The sequence below is a fragment of the Elephantulus edwardii genome, unplaced genomic scaffold, assembly GCF_000299155.1.
Source record: "Elephantulus edwardii isolate Elephantulus edwardi_28Jun2011 unplaced genomic scaffold, EleEdw1.0 scaffold00116, whole genome shotgun sequence".
NCBI classification, from domain to species: Eukaryota; Metazoa; Chordata; class Mammalia; order Macroscelidea; family Macroscelididae; genus Elephantulus; species Elephantulus edwardii.
The window spans coordinates 11,099,292-11,125,560 of NW_006399866.1; the positions used below are offsets into that span (position 1 = coordinate 11,099,292).

The 26,269-nt window shown below is 38.0% G+C and overlaps 1 protein-coding gene across 1 annotated transcript in view; it reads right to left on the reverse strand.

The window, feature by feature from the left end:
* The window catches only part of RABGAP1 (RAB GTPase activating protein 1), a 148,593-nt gene that overhangs the window by 28,545 nt on the left and 93,779 nt on the right, over nucleotides 1-26,269 (reverse strand). Inside the window, exons 13-18 of the mRNA XM_006892587.1 lie at nucleotides 25,573-25,686; nucleotides 14,488-14,562; nucleotides 6,174-6,299; nucleotides 5,273-5,416; nucleotides 3,259-3,300; nucleotides 2,884-3,012 (exon numbers count right to left, since the gene is read on the reverse strand). Coding sequence (XP_006892649.1) covers nucleotides 2,884-3,012; nucleotides 3,259-3,300; nucleotides 5,273-5,416; nucleotides 6,174-6,299; nucleotides 14,488-14,562; nucleotides 25,573-25,686 — 630 coding nt within the window. The remainder of the gene's footprint in view (nucleotides 1-2,883; nucleotides 3,013-3,258; nucleotides 3,301-5,272; nucleotides 5,417-6,173; nucleotides 6,300-14,487; nucleotides 14,563-25,572; nucleotides 25,687-26,269) is intronic.

The following is a 26,269-nucleotide window of genomic DNA, read 5'->3' on the forward strand; positions in this document are numbered from 1 at the left end:
GGAGGGACAGCGCAGGAGGGGAAGGCCCTATATGAGGTGGATTGATTCAGTGATTGGGATAATCGGGATGGGAGTGTCAGAGACAGTGCGATTGGCACAGGACAGAGCAGAGTTTAGGGCTGCTATACATAGGGTCGCTATGAGTCGCAAGCGACTTGACAGCACATAACAACAGCAACATATACAACAGGGAGAATCATACATAGAGAATATCCCAACCAAACAAAATCCTTCAGGGTTGGCAGAACTTGTCTATCCAGGAACAAAACATGTGCTATGCAGACAGGATGAAAGCAGGGACCATAACTCACTGAAAGGACAGTTGCAAAATAAAATCCAGCCGACCAAGCGAAGAGATAGTGTGCACTCCCCACCTGGACTAGGGAACAATCCATATATTATCAAAGTGTTTCAAGCTAATGAAAACTCAAAAGGTAAAATCTGTCCTTAAAGCTATTTTTAAGCCTTTTCTCAAACCAGGTGGCACTAAAAGAGATTGGGAAACTGCTAAGAAAAGAGGCTCTAGATGGAAAAAATAATGAGCAAATAAAAGGCAGCATCCTATTGTGTGTTACAGCAGGTCAAGAGGGGAAGAGTGAGGCAAAGAATCAGAACTCATTTCAGTCTCTGCTCTGTTCAGTCACATCCTCTTTGAAAATACTGCTGGAAAGTGTCTGATAAGTGCTTGAAAAACTGGAAATAAATAGCAAGAGCTGTTGTTGAGTACTGTCAAGTCAGAACTGACCGACGGCTGCCTCTCTGGTGGGTTTTCAGAGGCAATGTATTGCACGGGAGGAGACTGTTTATTTTTCTCTGCAGAGCAGCTAGTGGATTTGAACCACCTGACTTTGTGATGGCAGCACAACTTCCTTACCACTAGAACCAGAGCTCTCAAATAATCACAGCAATAGCCATCATTTCCTGAATCTTTACCAAGTACCTGTTAAGCACTGATTTTATGGTTATTTCTCACATGCAAAACTAGTTAACCATAGTGCCTAGCAGAAGATAAGGAAAGGCTGGCCATAGTAACGGAGACCCCAAAACCAAGCCCACTGCCATCAAGGTGATGCTGAGGCAGTGACTCTGCACATGAGGGGAATGTCCCGCTCTCTCCTAAGAAGCAGGTGGTGGTCTGGAACCATCAACCTTTTGGTTTACACTGCAATATGTAGTGCACTAAGCCAGCAGAGAAAGTTTAGGTAAAATGATAAGTAGATAATATTTTCATTTCAATGATAATGATTACAAAACTTCTAGAAGTTTTATTTCATTCTTTTAAAAATCTCTTTCATTTTATATCATAATTTTTACGTTTTCTAATGCTAAAAAGGTGTTTTTGCATGTGGCTTTCCACAGATGAAATTATTTCAAGGCCCCAGCATAATGAGGGGACCTCAGTTCTCGCTGGCCCAAAGCCCCACCCACTACATCTGTGTGAGCATTTACACGGCAATGCATACAGACATCCTTGGGGCTGCTATTTCTCAATTTACATACACACCAGTTCTGAGCTACATTTTCCAGGTACCTGGGCATTTCTATTTTTATGTTACCTAGGTATTTTAAAGATCATTTTGAATATTTTACCCAGTATTTCTAGATTTAAAGGAGGGAAGAGTAGTCTTAAGTTAGCTCTCTATGACACAGAACTAGAACTGGAAGTCTTATTTTACAAATGCACCAACTGAGCCTTAAATGGGTGAAATAACTCTTGAACTCAGATCATTCTGAAATCAATCTCTGTTGTACTTAGTAGTCAAGTATATCCATCACTGCCTTGGCACACTGCTCTGAGTAACCCACCGGTGTTACATAAAGCCAATATGACAAGGAGTCCTTCATGTACCCTATCCCATTGCTGCTGAGTTAATTCCAACTCACAGAACAGAGGAGAACTTCCTCACTGGGCTTCCAAGGCTGGACATTTTTACAGAAGCAGACTGCCACATCTTTTCTCCACTAAGTGGCTGGTGGGCTTGAACCAGCAATCTTCTGGTTAGAAGTCAAACACTTTAACCAATGTACTGCCAGGTCCCCTAGATGCACGAATATATTCATTCTGTCTCCTGTTGTGCCACCTGCAAATGCCAGTGACTTTTTCATCTTTTAAAACACAACCTTACTGAATAGACACAAAGAAATGCTACTTTGCACCACCTCGAAATATCTTAAAAACCCAATATACATCCACCTGTATAAATGCTAACTTAGGTGATATAATCAAGAAGTCTCTCTTCATTACTGACTTTATGATAGGGAATTTCTGATTATTAGTAATAAAAATTTAAAATTAAAGATCATGAAAAAAATCATGAAACCTGTTTTCTGCCAATAACTGGCTGTTTAACCCTAGGTAAGCTAAGACCTCTCTGTTTTGCTTTGCCTTCAAATTTGGGATAATATCTTTCTTAATGTCTAAGAGGGAAGGATGGGCAGTCTCCTCCCATGCTATTTATTCATGTGCTATTTTCTCTGACACTCACTGGAGGATCAATTATGGGTCAATTCTGACAAAATGAAACACAACCACAAAAGCCAGGGTATCAAGGAGATTTAACTCATATGAGATAATGTATTTGGATATATAAAAAGAATATCTTATTATTATCATTGTTGTTCTTGTTATTATGTGCTGTCAAGTCGCCTGCGACCTACAGCGACCCTATGTACAACAGTTCTGAAGCCTGCCTTGTCCTGACCAACACACCAACTCCCACTGCCCCAGTCACTGCATCAAATCATCTCATCTGGAGTCTTCCTCTCCTGCATTCTCTTTCCACCCTTCCAAGCATGATGCTCTTCTCCAAGGACCAGTGTCTCCTGGCCACTTGCCCATAGTCTGACCAGGAACAGTGAGAGATGAATGCAAAAATATTCTACCTTCATGTTGCAAGCTAATTCCATTAGCTTTTTTGCATTTTCTTCTGAACGATATCTCTTAGGGAGCTGAACCCTGAAGAACTTCAAGGCACCTTCAAAATCTGTCAACAGCAGGTCATCCTTTGAAGTCTTAAAGAAGTAAGAAAAAGAAACCATGTATAGAAAATCTTTGGCCCCAAAAGCATCTTATAAATACATCTCCTTTATAATCCCCCAGAAGAAATTTTTAGCCCTTGTCAGAGCACCATGCACATACCCAGTCTCAGGGCAATAATTGAGCACAGTAAGAGGCTATTTAGAGGAAAATTCAGACCAGTGTATTGCAAGTGCTAAACAGAGAATGCCAGATAACTCAGCTTATAAATAAATGTGTACCTTCAATAGTCCAAGGGCAACATTGAAAATAACACTTATTCCCTGAAAGAGAAAACAAAATGAACATTTTTCAGCATTTATTTTATTAATGGGTTATTAGATTGATGTTCTCAAAAATCCCAGAATTTTAAAGAAATTATGAAAAATCACATAAGGAAATGGAGTATTTTGGTAAGTAAAAATTAAATGGCCATTCAAAAGAAATTTCAAGCAGACCCAATCTATTTTCTGAAATAAGAGCTTTTTCTAGTTCTATCTTCATATTCAACACACACAAAAAATGCTGCCCAAAGATAGTTTATTTTCCTAAAATATTTCTTTGGGAGTGCTGGTGGTCTACCGTTTAGAAATTGAACTGGTAACCCAAAGATGCATGGTTCGAATCTACCAACTGCTCTGTGAGAGAATGACCAACAATCAACTCCTGTGCAATCTGCTGCCTCTGACAACCCGCTGGAGGGTCGGCTATGAGTTGGTCCTGACTCGATACACAACAAAAATATCTTTCATGCTTGCAGATCAAAGTATCATAGTTAGACAATTGTGATCTAACAGGGAAAAAACACCCAACTCTTGGTGGACTTCTCCCTTATCTTGTGCTATCCTACACCAAGTACAGTAAACACTCTGTCCTTAAGTCTGAGTTTGCTATCTGCTAAGGGCTCCTGTGTTCTTTATATAATTCTGGAAGTGGTGGGGCCAAAGGATGGACAAAGGGAGATATCAACACCTGGTGATCAAGTTAAATTGCTTTTGGGCCTAAGTTTCCATAAAAGACCAAAATTCTCCCAAGAGTTTTCCGAGATAATGAATAAAAATTCTGTGCAAATTACTTAGTATGGAACGTGACCTTTAGCAACTATTTAACAAATTATTTGTAATAGGTAAAAATTGACAGGATTAAAAGTCTGAAATTAGGAGCTGTTTACATAAATTATGGAATACATGGATAGCTATTAAAAATGATGGTATATTTGGTAGTGCTTATTTCTTATTATTCTTTTTGTAACATTTCAAGCTGGTTAATAGAAACAAACTCACTGTGGACTTCTGTATGTCATCAATAAAGCATAATTAATTTAAAAGAATGATAGTATAAATATGTATGGGTCAAGTATACGAAAAGTTACCAATTCTACATAGGATGATCCAGTTTTTAAAGTATACACAGAAGCAGAATATACATCATTACATAATATTCTATATATAAATTATATATATACATACGAACAGAGATACAGCTGAAAGAGCATGCCACACCTCAGAGTGCTGAAAGCAGGGCTAGCTCTGGACAGTGCGATGCAAGCATCTCAATTTTTAAATTCTCCTTTTCCAATTTTATGTGCTTTTTTTTATGTAAGTAGTTTTATTTTGGTTTTCTTCCCCTTAAGCGCGCACACACACACACCCTCACAACACATGTCAAGACAAAGATAAAGCCTTAATGGGTTGCTATCTATTTTCTCTTTAGTAACAGGACTCCAATTTCTAGCACATTCCTACCAACTAGCATCTAATCTCCACAGCAACTAGATGGAGGAACGGAACGAAGTCTGGTCAGCAAATGCTAAGTAGAACAGGTGGGTGCAACTCCCCTTTGTGGGTTCCATTTTTGCACTTTTCTTGGCGGCGCAGATTACTGTCTTTCCTGTCTCCAGCCCTTCTGGCTTGATGAGAAGTGTGTGAACTAAAACTCCACTCAATGAGAAGGAGGAGAGCCAGATTCTAGCGGAAACAGGGCAACTGCTGACCTCCTGACTTCTTTTACATGACAAATAATATACTTCTATCTATTTACTTACTATGGGCTTCTTCACTACATGCAGCCAAATTTAACACTAACTAATATACATGTATAATATTTCCTTTGACAAAATGCAGTTAGTGTAGCCTCTGGAAGGGTCTCATAAGCTGATTTTCCAGCGCTGTAATAATGAATGAGGATAAATTCTGTTTTCACAGAGGTGACACAAGGAAGACATTGTGAAAGAAAATCTGATACCTACATACATACCTCACATAAAAGCAGGTCAATGATATGGAAGACCATGTAGAGAGGGAATTTTGCAGTGAAAAGTGTAAGAAACCATTGGGAGGCATACATGTGTGCTTCAAGGCTTATATCCAGGAAGTGGTTGTAGAGGTCAGGAATATATTCCTAAAATAGCAAACTAATTAGTTTCAGGCACATTTACAATTGTCCAATTTCCACTTAGAAGGCTTACAGATCTGCTAAGAATAAACCAAAAAGGCCACATTCTTATGTTTTTCTGAAAACCTCCAGAGTAGTATTAAGCTGGGTCTCAGCCTTTTTTCCTAGCCCATAAAGTAGCTCTAAAGAAAGAGGAATCCCCAAAATGGTGACAAGTTATTTAGAAGGTCAGTTTCCATCCCCACACCCAAAGTTATGAAATGTTTGGAAAAACGGTTTCACTTTTGTTATGAAATTCCTAACTAGTCTGCTTTAGAACTGTGAATTTGTCTCGACCACGTTTGCCGTGGAAAAGTCCTTACAAAGTCATCTGACCTTCTGGGTGTTTATTAGACTGAAAATACAGCTCACAAGCATCAAGTTCACATCTTACTAATCTTGGCAACATTACAATATAGTGAGAAATGACAAAAACAAAACCCATCCCAGTCATGGGGAGCTAAGGCAATTGATATTACTCCTTGATATTTTCCATCAAACTATTTCTCTGGTGATCTAGAGAGTAGGGAGTTGGGCTACTATGCTGAAAGGTGGAGCCTCTTTAGAGGTTTGAAACCTTCTCCCACTCCCCAGGAGGAACATGGGTATTTTCTTTGCAAATGTTTTACAACTTCTGAAAACCAGCTGGAGGGTCAGCTATGAGTCACAACTGAGTTTGAGTTTAAGCACACTTGTCAAAAAGTAGACCTGTTTCTATTTTTACCTGCATGAGGCGCTCCAATTGGTAAAATTTGCAGTGTAAATCTTCAAAGTTTTGCTTGAAAAGTTCCCTGAGACCATAGTCAAACATGATTTTGACCAGAACACTAAATGCCTGCTCTTCAGGCATCTGAAAAAACAGAACATGGAAAAAACTAGATTATGACATTTTCTTATTTTATACTCTTTTCCTTCTACTGTCTTATTTAGGTATCGGGCAATTCAGTGATAGCTATCAACGGTGGCTTTTAATTTTGTTTTCTAACATTTATTCACTCAACCAATGCTGTGTACTCTGTGTCTGACATGGTTCTGTCCTTAGAAGCTTCCCATATAATTAGTGTACAATAGAAGAACTATAATATGAATGACATGGAGAGATCAGCGGGAACAGAGAAGTAGGAAAGCCCAAGTTTGCCTAAGGGATTAGGAATAGACTTTGCAGAGAGAATAGGATTTGACGGGATATAAACAGGCTAACTACAAAGGCTGAGCAACTCTAGATGCTCAATTTTACTAGCAGCTTCTCAGGATAAAGAAGGGCAGCCTCTGATCATTTACAGCCATAAAAAAACCAATGGAGGGTTTCTATAAGCAATGGCAATCAGCTAAATGGGAAACACGCTCACAGAAAAATACAGGCTGTATGAGGCTTCATTTTTCCCCAACCATTATCACACTTTTGTTAAATCATCTTACTTCATTCAAGTGGATATATCACAGTATAAGAAATGTTATTCTTCTTCATCATTGCTAAAAATAGAGTGATAAAGAATGCTTCTTATTCTAAGGAATAGTTAAGTCTGAAACATTTAAATGCTAGTATTACAAAACCTCTACTTTTGTTTACCACCGTTACCTACCTATAGGACACCTATATCCTCCACAAAGGTGGTCTGGTGGCTTAGTGTAAGAAGCTGTGCTGCCAACCTGAAAGCATGTGTTTAAATCCACAAGCTGCTCCATGAAAGATGGGCAATCTCCTCCTGTGCAATTTACTGTCTCCTAAAACCTACTGGAAGGTGAGCTATGGTTTGGTTCTGACTCGACAGTACTGATTTAACGGATAGATATAAAGGTGGACAATAAGGTTGATAGAAGAAGAATTGATTCCGTTGAATTGTGGTGGATAAGAGTAGTGAATTATCATTGACTGCCAAGAGAACAAGCAGGTCTGCCTTGGCGGAAGTGCAACCGGATGCTCCAGAGAGGCAAGGAAAGTGAAACTTTGTCTTATGTAATTTGGGTATGTTATCAGGAAGGGCCAGTTCTTGGAAAGAGGAATCATGGTGGATGAGGTGGAAGGTCAGAGAAAGGAGGACTCTCCACAAAATGGATGGAGACAGTGACTCTAACAATGGGTTTGAGTAAGATCACATGGACGGTGCAGGACAGCACAAGGTTCTGATCTGTGGTTCACAGGGTCGTTACGAAGAGTAGCTGATTCAATGGCACATAACAACAACGACAACAAAAGAGAAATCTGTTGAAGTAATAAACTAGAGAAGCACAGCAGATTAACACTAAAAAGTTTTGGGTATTTGGAGCACAGGACCAGATCGATGAGACTGCTGGTATGGGAAGGAAGAGTTTTTCCCCACAGTGTTGAGAGGTACATGGATACCCCTGGATGACATTTCTAATGGTAGGTATCCTACCTCCTTCCCCTCTGAGATGAGCTTTTATCGCATCTGACAACACTGGTAGGTAGACCACCAAATTAAACCAAAAACCAACACTAGAAAAGCAGCAGAGAGTTTACTGTAACATAACAGGTTTGACAAGGAAATCATTTTAAAAGAGTTGAAACACTTAAATGCTGTTGTGCTACTTGTCCTTGAAATGAAGTTAAAAACAAAGAAAAATCAGACAGGCTTTGATACACAAAATATTACTAAAATAATGAAACGATCAAATTTAAAAACTTAATCTCTTATTAATATCATAAAATACATCATAATTTCACATACTTTCTTTTTTAATTGAGATTTATGAAAGAGTATAGAGAACTTGGATTTTCATTTATTCATTGTTGTACATTTTCCTTGCTGCCCACACCCTGCCCAACTGGTTTTTCTCTTTGAAAAGAAAAAAAATTTCTTTCACTGTTACACAATTCCCCCTCCAGCCCACTTTACTATGCAGCTCTTAGTCTGGATTTCTGTCATGCAAATAATACCTAATCAAAAAATCCCTTTTAAACAGTTCTTTCCTTCATCTGTTTCAATGCAGTGTACATTATTTATCCCATCTTTTCTTAGTTTCCTCCCCAAACCCAATGTCAGTCCTATTTTATAACAGTGGCATTATGTACTATGTCCTTTTGTGACCTGAGATATTTCACTCAACATAATGTCCTCCAGGGTCACCCATTTTGTACAGTATTTCAAGAGTTCTTTGTTTTTCAATGCTGAATAGTATTCCATTGTGTGGATATACCACAGCTTCTCTAGCCATTTGTTTGTTGATGGGGACTTGGGTTGTTTCCAACTCTTTGCTATTGTGAACAAAGCAGCAATAAACATAGGTGTGTATAACTCTGCTTGGGTGGCAGTTCTGGTTTCTTTAGGGTATATTCCCAGTAGTGGAATTGCTGAGTCAAATGGTATTTCTATTTGCAACTTTCTCAGAAAGTGTCATACAGCTTTCCATAGTGGATGCACCATTTTACACTCCCACCATGAATGAATAAGGGTTCCAATTTCTCCACAAACACGCCAGCATTTGTTGTTTGCTTCACATACTTTCTAACACAAAGTCACAGTCTTTTCAAATATCTGCTATGAATCTGACAATGAATAAGGATGACATAAGAAAAATTGAGGCTTTTGAGCTGTGATGTTGTAGAAGAGTACTTAATATTCCATGGACTGACAAAAGAATAAACAGGTATGTCTTGGAAAAAGTGCAACTAGAATGCTCCCTGGAGACAAAGATGACAAAGCTCAATCTCACATACTTTGATTATGTTGTTAGGAGAGAATATTCCTTGGAAAGGGACATTATGATGCTACGTGAACTAAGTCCCATAAGGACAAATACTGTGCAAGATCATTATTGTAAAAATACATAATGAGTAAAATGTGTATGAGGATCTAAGGTGCAAAGGGCATGAGCAGAGGGTTGGGGGATCATAGGGTCATACAATTTGCTGGGTAGAGTGAGTGGTGGGTAAAGGAAATGGGAAACATCAGGTGTGAAAAACAATGTATATGATCTTTATAAGTAAACCAGTATAAAATAAAAAAATTATTTATTTTTTTTTTTTTAAAACAAAGGGACATCATGCTTGGAATGGTGAAGGGTAGGTGAAAGAGAAGAATATCTTTAACAAAGTGGATTGATAAAGTGACTGCAACAATGGACTTAAGAATGCCACAAATGATGAAAATGGTATGGGGTAGGACAGGGTACAGATATGTTGCTGAAACAGTTGCTATCAGTTGTACTCAACTCAATGGCACCTAACAACAACCAACACAAGCTAAAAAAATATCTGTTTTGAAACCTACACAAAATAGTTAAAAAATCCTTCAAAACTTTTTAATATTAATTTTATTATTAATTTATGAACATTTACAGAGATTGTGGATTTCCATTCATTCATTCATTCATTGTTGCATTTTTCTCCACACCCACCCCACCCTCACTCCCAGTTTGCTCCTCTTTAAAAGAAAAACTCCTTCATTGGTATACAATCCCCCTGCACACTCCCACCCTCACCCAGAGTATACTTCACTCTGCAACCCTCATTCCAAACTCTTATGATAATCATAATGCCCTAAATATATTTCTTTTAAACTGTTCTCTCCCTCATCAGCTTCAATGCAGTGTACATAATTTATTCAGTTTTTCTCAGACTTAACCCCACGCTGATGTCAGCCTCATTCTACAATAGTGGCACCATGCAGTATTTGTCCTTTTGTGACTGAGATATTTCACTCAGCTGAATGTCCTTCAGGGTCACCCATTTTGAATAATATTGCATGAGTTCCTTGTTTTTCAATGCAGCGTAGTATTCCATTGTGTGAATATACCATAGCTTCTCTTTCCATTCATTTGTTGATGGGCACTTAGATTGTTTCCAACTCCTTGCTATTGTGAGCAAAGCCATGATAAACATGAGTGTGCATTTATCTGCTTGGATGTTGGTTATGGTCTCTTTAGGGTATATTCCCAGTAGTGGAATTGCTGGGTCAAATGGTATCTCTATATTTGCAACTTTTAGAAAGCGCCACAGCACTTTCCACAGTGGTTGCACCATTTGACACTCCCATCAAGAGTGAATAAGGGTTCCAGTCTCTCCACAACCTTACCAACATTTGTTGCTTGCTGTTCTGTTAACTTTTGCTAGTCTTACTGGGGTGAGATGACTATCTCATAGTTGTCTTGATTTGCATCTCTCTTAGAGCTAGAGATTTTGAACATTTCTTCATGTGCTTGTTGGCCATCTGAATGTCTTCTTTGGTGAAGTTTCTGTTCATATTCTGTGCCCATTTTTCTATTGGATTATTTACATTTATCTTGTTGTGGTGCTCAAGTATTTTATAAATTCTAGATATAAGTCCCTTATCTGACATGTCATTACCAAATACTTTTTCCCAGTCTATGGCTTCCCTTTTTACCCTGTTGGAGAAGTTTTTGAATGTGCATAGGAATTTGATTCTTAGAAGGTCCCACTCATCTATTTTATCTTCTCCTGGTTGTAGATGTTTCAGGATACTTGGAAGACTGTTTATGTTGTGGATTAGGACTACTAAAGTTCCTCCAAGCTTTTCTTTAATGATGTTTATAATCCTTGGTTTTAGTCCTAGATCCATGATCCACCTTGAGTTGGGTTTTTGTATATGGAGTGAGGTGTGGATCTTGCTTAAGTCTTCTGCAGATAGTTTTCCAATTCTGCCAACACCTTTTGTTAAAAAGGCTGTCATTTCCCCACTTAACTGATTTCATCTCCTTGTAAAAATCAGTTGACCATAAATAGATGGGCTGATTTCCGGGTTCTCAATTCTATTCCATTGAAAACCTTCAAAACTTTTAAAGTTCACTACTTTCGAATATCATTTGAGAAGCTGGACTTTACAAAGAAGAGTGTAGCATCAGGATTCGAGGAAGACTCACCAACAACTCTTGCTGTGCAGATGGCACAATCTTGCTCGTTGAAAATGAGGAAGACTTATTTAAAGCACTTTCTGCAGAAGATAAAGGACTACATCCTTCGATAATAACTGCATCCCAGGCAAGCCTGTGCACCAGTGCGGTGCTCTTCCTTTCCACTCCACCATCGATGTTGGGATTACCATGGAGATACAGATTTTTGTAAAAACCATCATGCTAAAGTTTGAACCCTCGGACACAAATCAGAAATGTCAAGACCAAATCCAGGCTAAGGGAGAAATTCTTTAAGATCAGCAAAGGCTCTTCTTTGCTGGAAAGCAACTGGAAGATGGGTGGACCCTGTCTGACTACAACATCCAAAAGAAGTCCACTCTTCACCTTGTATTGAGACTTGGTGGTGATGCTAAGAAAAGGAAGAAGTCTTACACCGCACCCAAAACCAATAAGCAAAGAGAAAGAAGGTTAAGTTGGCTGTTCTGAAATACTTTAAGGTGGATGACAATGACAAAATTCGTTGCCTTCTTTAGGAGTGTCCTTCAGGCAAATGTGGTGCTGGAGTTTTTATGGCCAGCCACTTTGAAAGACTGTGGCAAGTGTTCCCTGACCTATTGCTTCAACAAACCAGAAGCAAGTGATTATGAGTTAATAAAAGACATGAATCAACAACAGCAACAACCCTGACTGCATCCCAACATTAAGAAAACAAAATTCTCATGACTGGCCCAACAGATAGAAAAAGAACTGAAGTTGTTAATGATTTCACCTTACTTAGATCCATAATTAACACTGTAGCACCAGCAGTAAGGGAATCAAATGGCAAATCTGCTATCAAGGATCACTCCCGAGTACTAAAGAACAACATCAGTCAGTCTAAAGATTAAGATGAAGCTGATCAAAGGCCATGGCCTTCTCAATTGCTTGTTATACATCTGAAAGCTGGACAATGAAGAAGGGTGACAAAATAACTGATGCTTTTGAGTTGTGAGGCCAGAGTAAAGTATGGAATGTCTCATGTACTGCCAAGAGACAGGTTTGTGCTAGAAAAGGGAAACCAGTTGCTCCTTGGAGGCAAGGACAGTGAAATCCCATCTCACACACTTTGGGCATGTAACTAGAGTTCATGGAGAAGGGTATCATGCATGGAAAGATGGCAGAGTCACAAAAGAGGAGAATCCTCAACAAGATGGATAGACACGGTGACTGTAGCAAAGGGGTCAAGAGTGTTGGAGGTAGTGAGGTTGGCTCAGAGCAGTGATTCTTAAGAGTGATTCAGAGTCACCATGAAGTCACATAACAACAGCAGCTTTCGAACAGTCCAGTCCTCAGTGGCCTGTACTGAGTTTCTAAGGCTGTAAATTCTGACAGGAGGAGACTATCTTTCTTCGTTGGAACAGATGGTGAGAACTTAACTGCTGGTTAGCAGCTAAGTGTGCTACGTATTATGCCACCATGGCTCCTTTACAGAGAAACAAAATCTTCTTACTTCTCATCTGTGTAGCAACCCCTAAAGCTGGTTCTTTTCTGTCTGGATCTCTTGTCTAGGTTCCAGTCACACTACTATCTTTCAGCTCCTTCCATATACCACATTCTTTCTCATTTCATGACTTGTACAAATTAAATTATTTATTAACTCAGTAACAATGCAAAAAACCAAAAAGGTTAAGGTACAAAAGAGAATGAATACCCCCTCTTGCGTTTTAAGGTTCACTTTTAAAAGTGACTCCTCCAGAGAAGCTTTGGAAACCTGAAGGAGGGTTGCGAGAGTAAGAATCAACTCAACAGTAGAGGGCTGAGCTGTGTGGATTGTTCTAATCTTGCAGCGAACTTTTCATTATGCCTTCTTTTGATGCTGGCTGCTGTCAACTAAGGGAGACTTCAGGTATGCCAATCATTCCACAGAAGTTCAAGGCTGGGAACTTTTAGAAGCAGATCACCAAGCTTGTCTTCACAGTAACACTGAAATGAATAGTGATAGACCTGTACGAATATCCCTGCTTTATAGCTTTACATCTATGAGGAATGAAACCACGTCTGTCTGCCTCCTGATCCCTGGCAGAGAGCAGGTTGAAATAGGGTAAAAAAAATACATATATCTTTGTTAACACCTCGACAGAGGGAGAAAGATGGGGAACTCCCCCCGTTGAGAATAACTGCCTTGGAAAATCCATTATGAGTCAGTTCCAACTCAATGGTATACACCACCACCACCTCAATATATTTTGCAAAATGCTTTAATTTTATTTTTTTATGAGGAAACCAGACAAATCAAGAATATAAGCTATGTTATAAGCAATTACCCTATATTTTTCAAATGTGCCAATGTCATACAAAAGAATGCGAGGGGTTTGTTTAGATTAAGGGAATAAAGTGAAACAATAATCAAATTCAATGCCTGACTTTTGATTAGCTCAAGGGGGGGGGAATGTTATAAAGGGCTTTGTATTTTGACATTTGCAGAAACAGAATGTAGCCTGTTTATCAGGTATTAATGTATCTATGCAGGATTTCTTAAAAGTGGTCTTGGTATTGTAGTTAGGATGCAGAAGGCTATTGTCATCAGGAAATATACACTTGAAAATTTAAGGGTAAAGTATCACGTTGTTTGCCATTTACTTTCAAATAATTCAAGAGAAAAAAAAATCCCTATGTTTGTGTGCGGAGGACAAGAGTGGGTAAGAAAGTAGTCCAAGTAAGAGAGAAAGCAGTGCAAGAACATTCATTGACTAATTAGGTGAAGAGGGTATCAGTGTTCAATGTATCATTTTCCCAACTTTTGTGTACATGTGAAAGTTTCCAAAGTTAAAAGAAATATGAGAGAACATTTGTTGAGTGAATAAAAAAGCATTAAAGCAAACCCACTTCTCATTGAAACAGTCTCAATATAAGTCCCTGAACAAGCATTAATGAAAGGCTATTTAGAGAAGATAAAATATCTTCAAGGGTACAATTAAGACTAAAGTCTATCTGTCTATGTAGTAATAAATACAAAGTCTATTTTGCATTAGCTTTTAACACTGTCATGTATTCTATGTCTCTCTCCCATGATGACATTATAAATAATATAAAGGAAATGTATCCAGGTATAAGAACTAAAATTTATCACAAAAAGGGCTGCTCACATCCAACCTAAAGCTTTGCTCAAATGTGAGGCTCATCTATATAGAACGGTGGTGGCCCCTTACAGAAAATCAAGTACTCACATGGAGAAGCAGCACAGCAGCAAGAAATGACTGGCCCTGGCAGTAGCCAATTTCTTCATCATACACAGAATAAGCCTGGGGAGAAACAAAAAAACCCACTGTAAGCATAAATGAACAGTAATATATGTGCCACAGTTGCCCTAGAAGGTGTTCCCCCACTGAGCCTCCAACATAATTAACTACAGTTAAAATTTTTTTTAAAGCGTAATGAAATAGTATAATTTTTTGCCCTATACAGTCTTGAACGTAGGACCCTAGAAGATGCTTCCTCTACTCCACTGCTGTACGTTAGTGGTCAATGAGTGATACCAACAATCACTATCTTTTTTTCACAATAAATATAACTGTCATCATAACACTTACAGTGACTCAAAGGTGGGGAAAGTGAAGTAAAAATCTACTACACTAAAATATGGTTTTCTTATTCCCATCCATGTCCTTGCTCCTTCTGACTGGTATGTGCTCTTTCTTTTCTCTGCCTGGAAAAAAATCAGTCAATTCTTAAAGCCCAAATGTATTCCAAGTCTCTCAGAATTACTTCCTCTCTTCTCTCTGCTTCAATGACACATGGGTATTATATGTCACTGAAATGCCTATCTTTGCTACTAGGTTGTGAATTTCCTAAAAGAGTTGAAGTGATGTCCCAGTCAACCTAGCCAGCACACCACATTCTGCAGACACTTAATGCAGAAGTTACTAATTTTTCTTTCTGGGAAAAAGTCTATTGGCAATGACAGAAAAATATTATTCTTTCCACATGCTAATAATAACTTTGCTGATAAGAGAGATTACTCTGGTATCATTTGTGAATTCCTCAGCAATTCTTATTTTGTATTTTTCTTGGCAGCAGATTATTACTATCCATCTCCTCGGGGCATTATCGTTAGCAGAATATTAACTAACATTCTTTATAGTTTGCTCTTTAGTTTTGCAGTTTTAAGGAGTCTTATTCTCATGATGAATATTCACAGTTGCAAGTAAGCTGCAATGGAAGGGGTGTTCCTATAGATTAAAAAATTACTGCTTGCTTGACAAGTTCTGCTAAAATGTTCTTTATTTTTGATTCAACTTTTGTGTTAAGGTTTCTTTGGGCTCCTAGAAAAATCACTTTAGAACTGGAGAAGTTTAGAAATTAGGCAGAGCTACCATGTGTCAGTTTTTCCATTCAAAGTGATACAGCAGTATTTCAGATACCAGTGGGTTACCTCATTGTAGACATTTTTTAGCAGAGCCTCCACATTAAAAAAGACTAGGAAGCAGGGCTGGTTATAAATATCTGAAATAACAGACCCCTGAAAACACTGTAAAGAGCTGAGTATCTCTTTAATGACAGAAGATAATGTCATTAGGTAGAAAAAAAATTAAAATGCAATTCGAGAAGAGTTGTCTCTTCAAAGCAGAGGCTACCTTAATAAAGTAGATGGAATAAGGTATTCAGTCAATGAAGGGCCTTCATCTGTTGACATGGCATGAGTGCAAATGAGGAGAAACTGCTGTAGATATTCATGAATAATGGGAACAGGGAATGTAAAAACGTATGAACTTAATTGGAAATTATAAATAATGAAATGCAATAAAGATAAATTTTAGGCATTACTGTTATTGGTGGTTGTTAAGTGCCATCAAGCTTTATAGCTGTCCTAACAAACAACAATCTGAACTCTATTGTATCCTGAGCCATCCTTATCAACCCTGACATACTGGAGCCCATTGCTACAGATACTCTAGCAACTAATCTCACAGAAGGTCCTCCTCTCTTTGGCAGAAACTCCACCTTAGAAAGCATGATGTTCCTCTTCAAGGATCAGCCTTCCCTGACAATATGCCCAAAGTATGAGACAAAGCTTCACACTTTTGCCTCCAAAGAACATCTATGGTTGCATTCTCCAAGACATATCTCTTTGTTTCTTTGGCAGTCCTCAAGTTATTCTGCACTCTTCTTAACACCACATCTCAAAAGCATCCATTCTTCTCCTGTCATCCTTATTCAATGTCCAGTTCTCAGATGCACAGTACATGATCAGAAAGACTATGGCTTGAAGCAGGCACACCTTAGTTGTAAACTGACATCACCCCTCTTTAGGAATTTCGGAGAGGCCCCAAGAACAGACTTTCCCAATGCTATACATTTCCTGATCTCCTAACTTCTAGTACCAAGGGTGTTGACTGTGGATCCCAGTAAAAATAAATAGTAGACAATTTCAATCTTTCTTCCATCTGCCATGATGTGTCCTCTAAGTTCAGTGGTGAAGATTTTTGTTTTCTTGATGTTGAGTTATAATCCACAATGAAGGCTGCAGTCTTTGATCCTCTCCAGCAAGCGCCTCATGTCCTCCTTGCTTTCCAGCAAGCAGCAAGATTGTGTCATATGCGTAACACAGGTTGTTGATGAGTCAATCCTGGTATCACATTCTTCTTCATTAGAGTCCAGCTTCTCTAACGAATTGTTCAGCATCCAGACTGAATAGGTATGGAGCAAGAATACAGCCCTGACACAGACCTTTCCTGATTTTAAACCAGTATTCCCTTGCTCCATTTGGATATAGCATCGTGATATAGAATTTCAGCATCAAAAGAAGGTGAAGAGAGTACATGGAATCACTGTACAAAAAAGAATTAGTCAACACTAAAAATTTCTGTTAGTAGCATATGATAAATAGTAAATGGTGATGAAGAAAGAAGTTCAAAATTCCAGTTAATTTCCTGTCGAGTCTTTGATTTTCTGTATTTAGGATCCCATCATCTGAAAATAGACATTGTTTGACCATCTCTTTGCTAGAACATGCAATACAATACTGGACAGAAGAAATGATAAAGGGTATCCTTGTGTGGTTCCTGTTTACAAAGGGAATGCCTTCCATCTCTTTCCACTGAGATCTACTGGCTGTTGGTTTTGTGGATAGGTTTCTAATTAAGGTAAGGAATAACCCTTCTACTGCTCCTTAGGTGACTGTTCTGATCAGGAAAGGGTGTTGGACTTTGTCAAATGCAGCCATCAATGGATATTATCATGTAATTATTTTCCTTTGTTTTACTGATGTGGATGATTACATGGATTGTTGAGTTTGTGGGTTTTTTTGTTTTTTAATATTGAGCTATCAATGAATTCTATCTGATCATGATGTTTGGTTTTTTTAAATATGATACTGAATTTGGTTGGCTAGGATTTTGTTTAGAATTTTTGCATTTATGTTCATGAGATACTAATCTATAATTTTTTTCACTGATTTTTGTGTTTCTTATGAATATGATTTTCTTTCAGAATGATGCGTTTCTTGGGATAAATCTAAACAGAGATACAAAAATATATACAAAGAAAACTATAAAATGCTACTACAAAAGATAGAGACCAATATAAATAGGAGAATATACCATGCTCATGGATTTTTGTTGTTGATTGCTGTTGAGTCGAACACAACTCATAGCAACCTATGAACAAAAGGCCTGAAGCCTTTGTATAACTACTGACATTTATGAAAGTTCAGAGTTTCCAGAGGCATGTTCTTTAGAAAATGGATGCTAATCCTGCTTCTGCTCATGGATTAGAAGACATAAAACTGTGAAAATCTCAGTATTACTAAAAGCGATCTACAGATATAATGCAATTCTAATTCAGATCCTCCCAGAATACTTGATGGTATTCATGCAAAACCTATACTTGGATTACAAAGTACACCTCACAACAGAGCAAGGAAACAATGAATGGTTCACAATCAGGAGAGGAGTATGTCAGGGATGCTTCCTGTCTCCATTCCTTTTTAATCTATATGAAGAACAGCTCATTCAGGAGGCTGGACATTATGAGCAGAATGTGGCATCACGATTGGAGGAACACTCATCAACAACTCACCTTATGCAGAGGATACCACTTTGCTTGTAGAAACTGAAGAGGAACTGAAGAGTTGCTACAGAAGGTCAAGAACTGTCGTCTTCCATATGGATTGAAGCTCAACATCAAGAATACAAAGATTCTCACCACTGGGCCAACTGGCGACACCATGACAGATGGAGAAGAGATTGAGGTTGTTAACAATTTCAGCTTGCTTGGCTCCACATCAACAACACTCTTGTACTCTTGTCACCAGCAGTCAGGGAATCAAGAGATGAACTGCATTATAAAAGTCTGCTATGAGGGACCTCTCTAAAGTGCTGAAGAGCAACGATGGCTGAAGACTAAAGTATACCTAATTCAGGTCATGGTCTTCACAATGACGTGCTATGCATCAGAGAGATGGACATTAAACAAAGATGACAGAAGATGTCTTCAAGTTGTGGTGCTGGAGAAGAGTACTGAACATGCCATGGACTGCCAAGAGAACAGGCAGATTTATCCTGGAGATAGTAAAACCTGGCTGCTCCCTGAGGTAAGGATTTTGAAGCTCCATCTCATATGGGGCACAAGGCCAGGAGTAACTAGTCTTCGGAGAAAGACATCATGCATGGAAGGGTGGAGGAAGGAGTGCAGAAAAGGAAGCCCCTGGATAAGATGCATTAACAAAGTAACTGGAGTAATGAGGGTAGGTGTGTCTGAGACACTTAGATGAGACTAGCTCAAGATACAGCAGGGTTCAGAGCTACTGTACATAGGGTTGCTATGGGTCGCAGGCAACTTGACGGCACACAGTATCAACAATTCAGATCCAGTAATCCTTTTTCAAAGAGAGAGAAAAAGCAATCACCTGCTTTATATGACAAGGAAAGAGGCCTTGTATAAGCAAAGCACTATTCAAGAATAAAAACAAAGTAGGAACCCTCACATTTCTTGATTTCAAAACCTACCATACAGCTACAGTAACGGAAACAGCATGGTACTGCTACAAGAACCAATACATAGACCAATGGAACATAACTGAGAACCTAGAAGTAAATCCATGCACCTTTGGACAGCTGATCTGAGAAAGACATAAAACCCAATAGATGTGCAAAAGATAGTCTCCTTAAGAAAACTACTGGTAAAACTAGTACTCTATCAGTGGAAAACTGAAACAAGATCCATACTTCACACCATATACAAAATTTATTCAAGACAGATCAAGGGCTTAGAAGTAAAATCTAAAATTTACAAAGATTATCACAGAACTATAGGGTCAAACTTAAGAATTGTAATCTATGGCATAAACAGGCTATCAAATATGAGTAAAAATACACAATCAACAGAAGATAAACTATTGAGACCTAAAAATTAAATACCAAAAGATATCTCCAGGAGAGTAAAAAGAGAACCTACACATTGGGGAAAAAACATTCAGGAAGAGCATTATCTGGAAAAGTATAAATCTCTAAAATTTATAGAATACCAACACCTCAACAACAAAATGAAAAACAACCCTACCATAAAACGGACAGTGGATGTGAAAATCTTCCATCAAAGAAGACATTCAGATAGCCAATAAATATATGAAGAAATTCTCAAGATTAGTTATTCAACTCAAATGATGGCCGTCAAGGAAGAAGTGACCCATAGCTGATCCATCCATGGGTTTCTGAAGGCTGGAAACTGCACAGGAGACTGTTCCTCTTTCATTCATAGAGTGCTAGTGGATTCAGATGCCAGAGGAGCTGCTCTATGGATTATTATGCCATCAGAGTTTTCACCATTAGCCACTGTTCTTGTTATTCAGAGGCTGTAAATTACATGGAAGAAGACTACTTATCTTTTTCCCTTGGAACTACTGGTGGATTTCATCCACGTGCTTTTAGGCTGGCACTGTAACTCCATACTAATAGATCAGCAGAGCTCAAGAGCTAGGCAATTCAAAACAACAATGAGATATCATCTCATCTCAGCAACAACAGCAAAGTTCAACAGGACAAGTACACATCAAATGCTGCTGAGAATGCAGAGAGATTTGAACTTTCTTATAAAATGGTACCACCACTATGGAAAGGAGCTCTTTAAAAAAAATTAAAAACTACTGGATTTAGCCATCTCTCTCACTACCTGGTACATACCTTCAAGAACCTGAGAAGTTGAAGTATATGAAGAGCACGGCATAAGCTTTGAGGAAGACTCAAGCAAACTGTGACGCGCAGATGATATAGTCCTGTGTGCTCAAAGAGGTAAATCTGAAACACTTCCTAAAGTTCAAAAGACTCTAGCTTTCAGGATAGATTAAAACTCAACACCAAGAAAACAAAAATACTCATATCTGAATCAACAGGCAGCATCATGATAGATAGAGAAAATAGTTGTCAATGATTTCATTTTACTTGGCTCCACAATACACATGCAAGGAAACAACAGTCCAAAAAAAAAAAAAAATAAAAAAAAAATCAAAAGATATGGTGCACTGGGAAAATCTTTTGTCAAGGACCTTTTAATTAAAAAAGTTAATAGTCAGAAATGTCAGTTTAAAACTAAAGTACACTTGACCCAAGTCATGGTATTTCTAATTGTTTCTTATGTTACTGACAATGAAAGTTGCAGAATGAATAAGGATTAAAGAATTGATGCCTTTGATTGATATACCATGGACTGTCAAAAGAAATAAAGAAATTTGTTGTGGAAGAAGTGCAGTCATAATTAGGATGGTGAAACTTTGTCTCACATTCGTTGCACAAATTATCAGTCAGAGTCAGTCTCTTGATAAAAAGACATCATGCCTGAAAGAGTAAAGGGTCAGGGAAGGAGAGAAAGACTCTTGATGAGATGAATTGCCAGTGACTGCATAATGAGTTTAGGCAAAGTAGAGATTGTAAGAAACAGATTTGGCCAGGTTTCATTCTGTTGTACAAAAGATCTATATGAGTTGTAGCCATCTTGGGCATTTAATGGCAACAGTATTCAGAGTAGCTGGCAAACTGTGATGCTAATATTTACTCATGTTAATGTATACACATTAGGTTTTTATCGTTAGTTTTTGGGAAAACTCTTACAAATACATAATATAGTGTTTAAAGTAAATATGTATATTGTTTTTGTGTTTTGTAATGATCTTTTGCTTTCTTCATGGATATCTCTGATACCACCCCACAACTAATCTGGTCTTCTATCATTGGTGTTCAATGCCTCAAACCTGTTCTTTAGATGATCATAAAATTCAGATGGAATTGATTCAAGATCATATCTTGGTTCCTATGGACTTGCTTTCATTTTCTTCAGCCTCAATTTGAACTTGCATATGAGTAATTGATGACCTGACTCACAGTCTTCCCCTGGCATAACTCTGACTGCCGATATTGAGCTTCTCCAACGACTTCTGATATCGTCTGTTATCTTCTGGTATTTGTTCTGATATGGTCTGATTCAGGCCATAGTCTTTCCAATTACTAGTTATGCATTTGAGAGATGGACAATGAAAGAGGATGACAGAAAAAAAAATTGATGCCTTTGAGCTGTGGTATAGGAGAAGTGCACTGAACATCTCATGGACAGCCAAGAGGACGAACTGATATGTCTTGGAGAGGGTGTAGACGGAGTGCTCTCTGGAGACAAGAATGATAAAGCTTTGCCTCATGTACTTTGGACATGTTGCTAGGAGGTACCTACTATTCCTTGGAGAGGGACACAATGTTGAGAAGGGAGGAGGGTCAGTGAAGGAGAGGAAGTCCCTTAACCAGGTGGAATGATTACAGTGATTGCTGCAATGGGCTCTTGTGTGTCAGAAAGTATGAGGATGGCTCAAGAGAGAACAGATCTTTTGTTCGTAGGGTCACTGAGTCACAGATATTTTGTTCATGGGGTCACTGAGTCTGCTAGACTCGACAGCACCTACCAACAACAACACTGTTGTTGTGTACCTTTGTGTCAGAACCGACCCACTGCTGACCCTCACGTGGGTTTTCAGAGGCAGTTAATTGCACAGGAAGAGACTGCCCCTTCTTCTCCCACGGAGAAGCTCGTGGATTTGAACCATGTACCTTTGGGATTGCAGCATGGCTTCTTGGCACTAAGCCACTAGAGCTCCCATAAATGTGTTTATGTACATATGTTTAAAATAAAGTACTTCTTAGAACTATGCTTTCAAAAATGCAGAAGAAAGTCAATGTAATATTATCTTTCAATTTCATCAAAGCAATCTGAGGAGACGGGTATGGGACCACATATACATGATGTGCATTGATACTCTTGCTGCTGTACTAATACTATTCATTGTTGTGGAGTCAAAACTGACTCATAGCTATTGCTCATTAGGTTGCCAAGACTGTAAATTACAGGGAAGGAGACCGACTATCTTTTCCTCAGGAGCCTCTGGTGGATTCTAACCACTAGAGAGACATGGACTTCGGGTTAGCAGCACAGTTCCCTATAGACTATGCCCCCAGTGCTCCCTGTTATTCTTGTTGGCTGCCTGCCATCAAGTGTGCTTTGACTCTTGGTGACCCTGTGTACTAATAAATGAGATCGTGTTCAGTCTTACATCATCGTCTTATTTGCCAGTATGTTTGCATCTGTTTTTGTGGCAATTTTGCCAGTCCAACTCACCAAGAGTACCCCTCACTCTCACTGGCCCTCTATTTCACCAGACGTTAGATCCCCCTTTAGAAATCAATCTTTCCAATAACATATCCAAACCAGTAAGTTGGATAATGCTCTTAGAGGTTTTCACTGTCTTAATTTTTAACAGTACTAAGGGGGAGGGTTGGGAGGGAAGAAAAGTGCAATAATGAATAAATGGAAATCCAAAGTCTCCGTAAATTTTTACTGAAATGAATAATAACTTAAATTAAAAAAGTATTAAACAAACAAAAAACCAGTAGATATAGATCATCAGACCTTTCTTCCTGGTCTGACTTAATCTGGAAACTCAATGAACCTCTTTTGGTGTTTGAAATACTGGTGGCATCGTTTCTAGCACCACAGAGACAAACAAGTCACAACATGACAACTGGAAAGACAAGTGGTGAATGATGTACACAGAAAGCTTTAAAATGATTTATTTTTAACAGAAGATCTCACTTTATTCTATCAAATAAATAAAAATGGACAAATTTTAGGTATGAATATTGCTGAAACTGTTTAAAAATAGTAGTAATATATGCCAACACAGCTCTTTGGAAAACACTTTGACAGTATTTTTAAAGGTATAAATCAAAAGTTAACCTTTAAGAAAGATCAAAGGTTTTAGAATTAATCAGAATTAAGCTCAAATCTCACAAATGCCAATGTCTAGATTTGGTTCCTGGTATGTTACTTACATTCCTTACAATAACCACAGATTTATCCCACAGAACTCAAGTATTATTATTCTCAGTCTTCTCACATAAAGTGCTCCACACATAACTTAAGCAATTATGTTATTACTGTTGTCATTGAGCCAGCTCCAATTCATGGTGCCCATATGCACAAAAGACTGAATTACTGTCCAGTTCTATGTGCTGAATATCTATAGGTAGAGAATGGAGGGGGGCATATTTTTCAAGCTGATAAAAGAGTCCGACAAAATGTACAGAGCCATGAAAATAAGTGACAAAGATGGGAAATGTTTAGACTATAAGGCCCATGGGAAATGCAATGAACTAGAAGGGGAGAAAGAGGATTTCATTAATTCACAAATATTTAATGAGCACCTACTACAGGGAATTGTGCACCTACTAAATACAGAGAATTGTGCCAAATACTAACATACATAAGGAATGATTATCGCTCGAGACCCTCATGGGTCAGTGCAAGAGTCAGAAAAAGAGTATACAGAAAAGTTGCACGTATCCAAGCTTAAAATATCTGAGGTTTTTGCAGCAAGAAATTAGCCAGGATATATTACAAAATGCCATGAATGCTAAACTCAGGAATCTAGGAAAAGAAATTGAATTTAGGCATTTTTAATTCATTCTATGAATTATGGAGCACACTTAGGGTTGTTTGTGGAAGGCACTGACACAATTCAATGGAAAAGTCAACACAGAATAAATACCAGACAAGCTAGAACAAGCTGGGGGGGGGGGGGAGACTAAAGCAAGGAAGCTTTTGTGCAAGTGCCAGTAACATGACACCAGCCTGCACCAGTCCAACAGACAGAAAAAGATGTAGCATGTAAGAGTTATCAATCAGATTGAACTCCACAAAGTCAAAGAAAGGTAATGAAAAATGAAAGTAATAATATCTTTAGAAAGGCAGTAACAACAGAAGGCCTGTTTGCAATAAAGAGAGATAAAAACTAAATATGAAATCTCACTATATAATGATTTTGTTCAATTATATTAGATATACTTAGAGAAATCTGAATATGAAGTGGCTAATGGATGGTGACAAAGAATTACTGTTTATTTTGTTAGATGGATAATGATGTTGTGGCTACTTCCGACATATCCTTACCTTTTAGAAAAGCACATTGAATAATTAATATAGGATCATTATGTCAAAGATTTGCTTTAATGTACCTTCAGAGAACAAGAGAGGTAGGGAATAGATGAAGCAGATGAAGGAATATATTCATACATGTTGTATTTGGAGGTGAATATGTAAAGATTCACTGTAACACTCAACGTTTTTTTAAGTGTGAACATTTTCATTATAATAATATTTTTAAATGAATTCTAATTTTAGACATTTAAAAAAAATGTACTTGACAAACTCTGGCATGGAAATTTAGGACTCAAGCTAATAGAGATGAATGTAGATTTGGGAACCTCTGTCCAGCTGTGACAGCTGAAGGTCTAGAGTGGAAAGCATCTCTAGGCAGTGTGCAAAGTTAAAGGCTATGGTCTGAACAACTAGAGAAAGAGAAAGGCAGAGAGTGAGAAACTAGGTAAGGTGTAGGCGAAGTTAGGAGATAGGAAGAGAATAATCTGAGTGGCTAGTTCATCACTTACAATGTGAATACTGCATAGTAATTTGTACTGCTATAGGACTTGGAGGCTCTTAACAAAAAATAATTTTTAAGTCTTAACTGAGACCAAAAAATGGTCGCTTGCAATTCTCAGATCATGAGAGAAAAAGAAAGCCTATTTTATTTTGTTATTATTTCACATTCTTTATTGACTCTACAATTGTGTTGTTACCTTTGATTCTACAGAATCTTTTTGTTTCTTTTTTGCATTCTGGAATATCAAATAAAAGCTAAACTTGGATGATTTTTGTAAATAAAACTCCAAAGGCCAGAACCACCTTTCAAAATGGAGGAGCTTTTGCCTGACATAAAATACCTTGCATATTTTATATAAAGAATCTTGTCCATCTCCTCCTGTATCTTTGAAATAATCATGGGCTGGGAATGTCCGGTTAATGTCTCGGGTGATAGCACTGTCCTGCGGAGACTCCTGTGGAAACAAAAGGAGAAAGGGTCCAGTCCAGTTTTCAATTACATACATATTTGAGTATATACAAGCGTACTGTCTTTTAAGCTACATGCTTTAATACAGAGTCATGCTACAAAATGGATAAACCTTAAAAAGACATTAAGTTAAATAAACCAGTCTCAAAAGGACAAACATTATATGACTTCACTTACATGAAATAAACAAATGTAGGGAGATCAGAGTTTGTGATTATCATGGGTATCCAGGGGCCAATGAGCTTCTATTAATAGTGGTAAAAGGGCAGTTGTATAAAGGATGACTATACTGAATGTCACTGAACAATACATGTGAAATTGTTGAAGTTGCCAATGTTCTGACACACTTCTCCACAAATCTTGCCAGTTTCACATATTCAGTTACTCCCACAGGAACTTCCTCTTTAGAAACCACTCAATTAAGTCAAAGCAGAATCATATGTAAGGGAAAAGAAATACTAAAGAAAAGCAAGCCGTTTTACTCTATACACTTTATGTTATACTCTTACCGCTTGTAGAGATGTGCAGCTGGTGACCTTTCTCTCATTAAGAGGTTTATTTGTTATTAA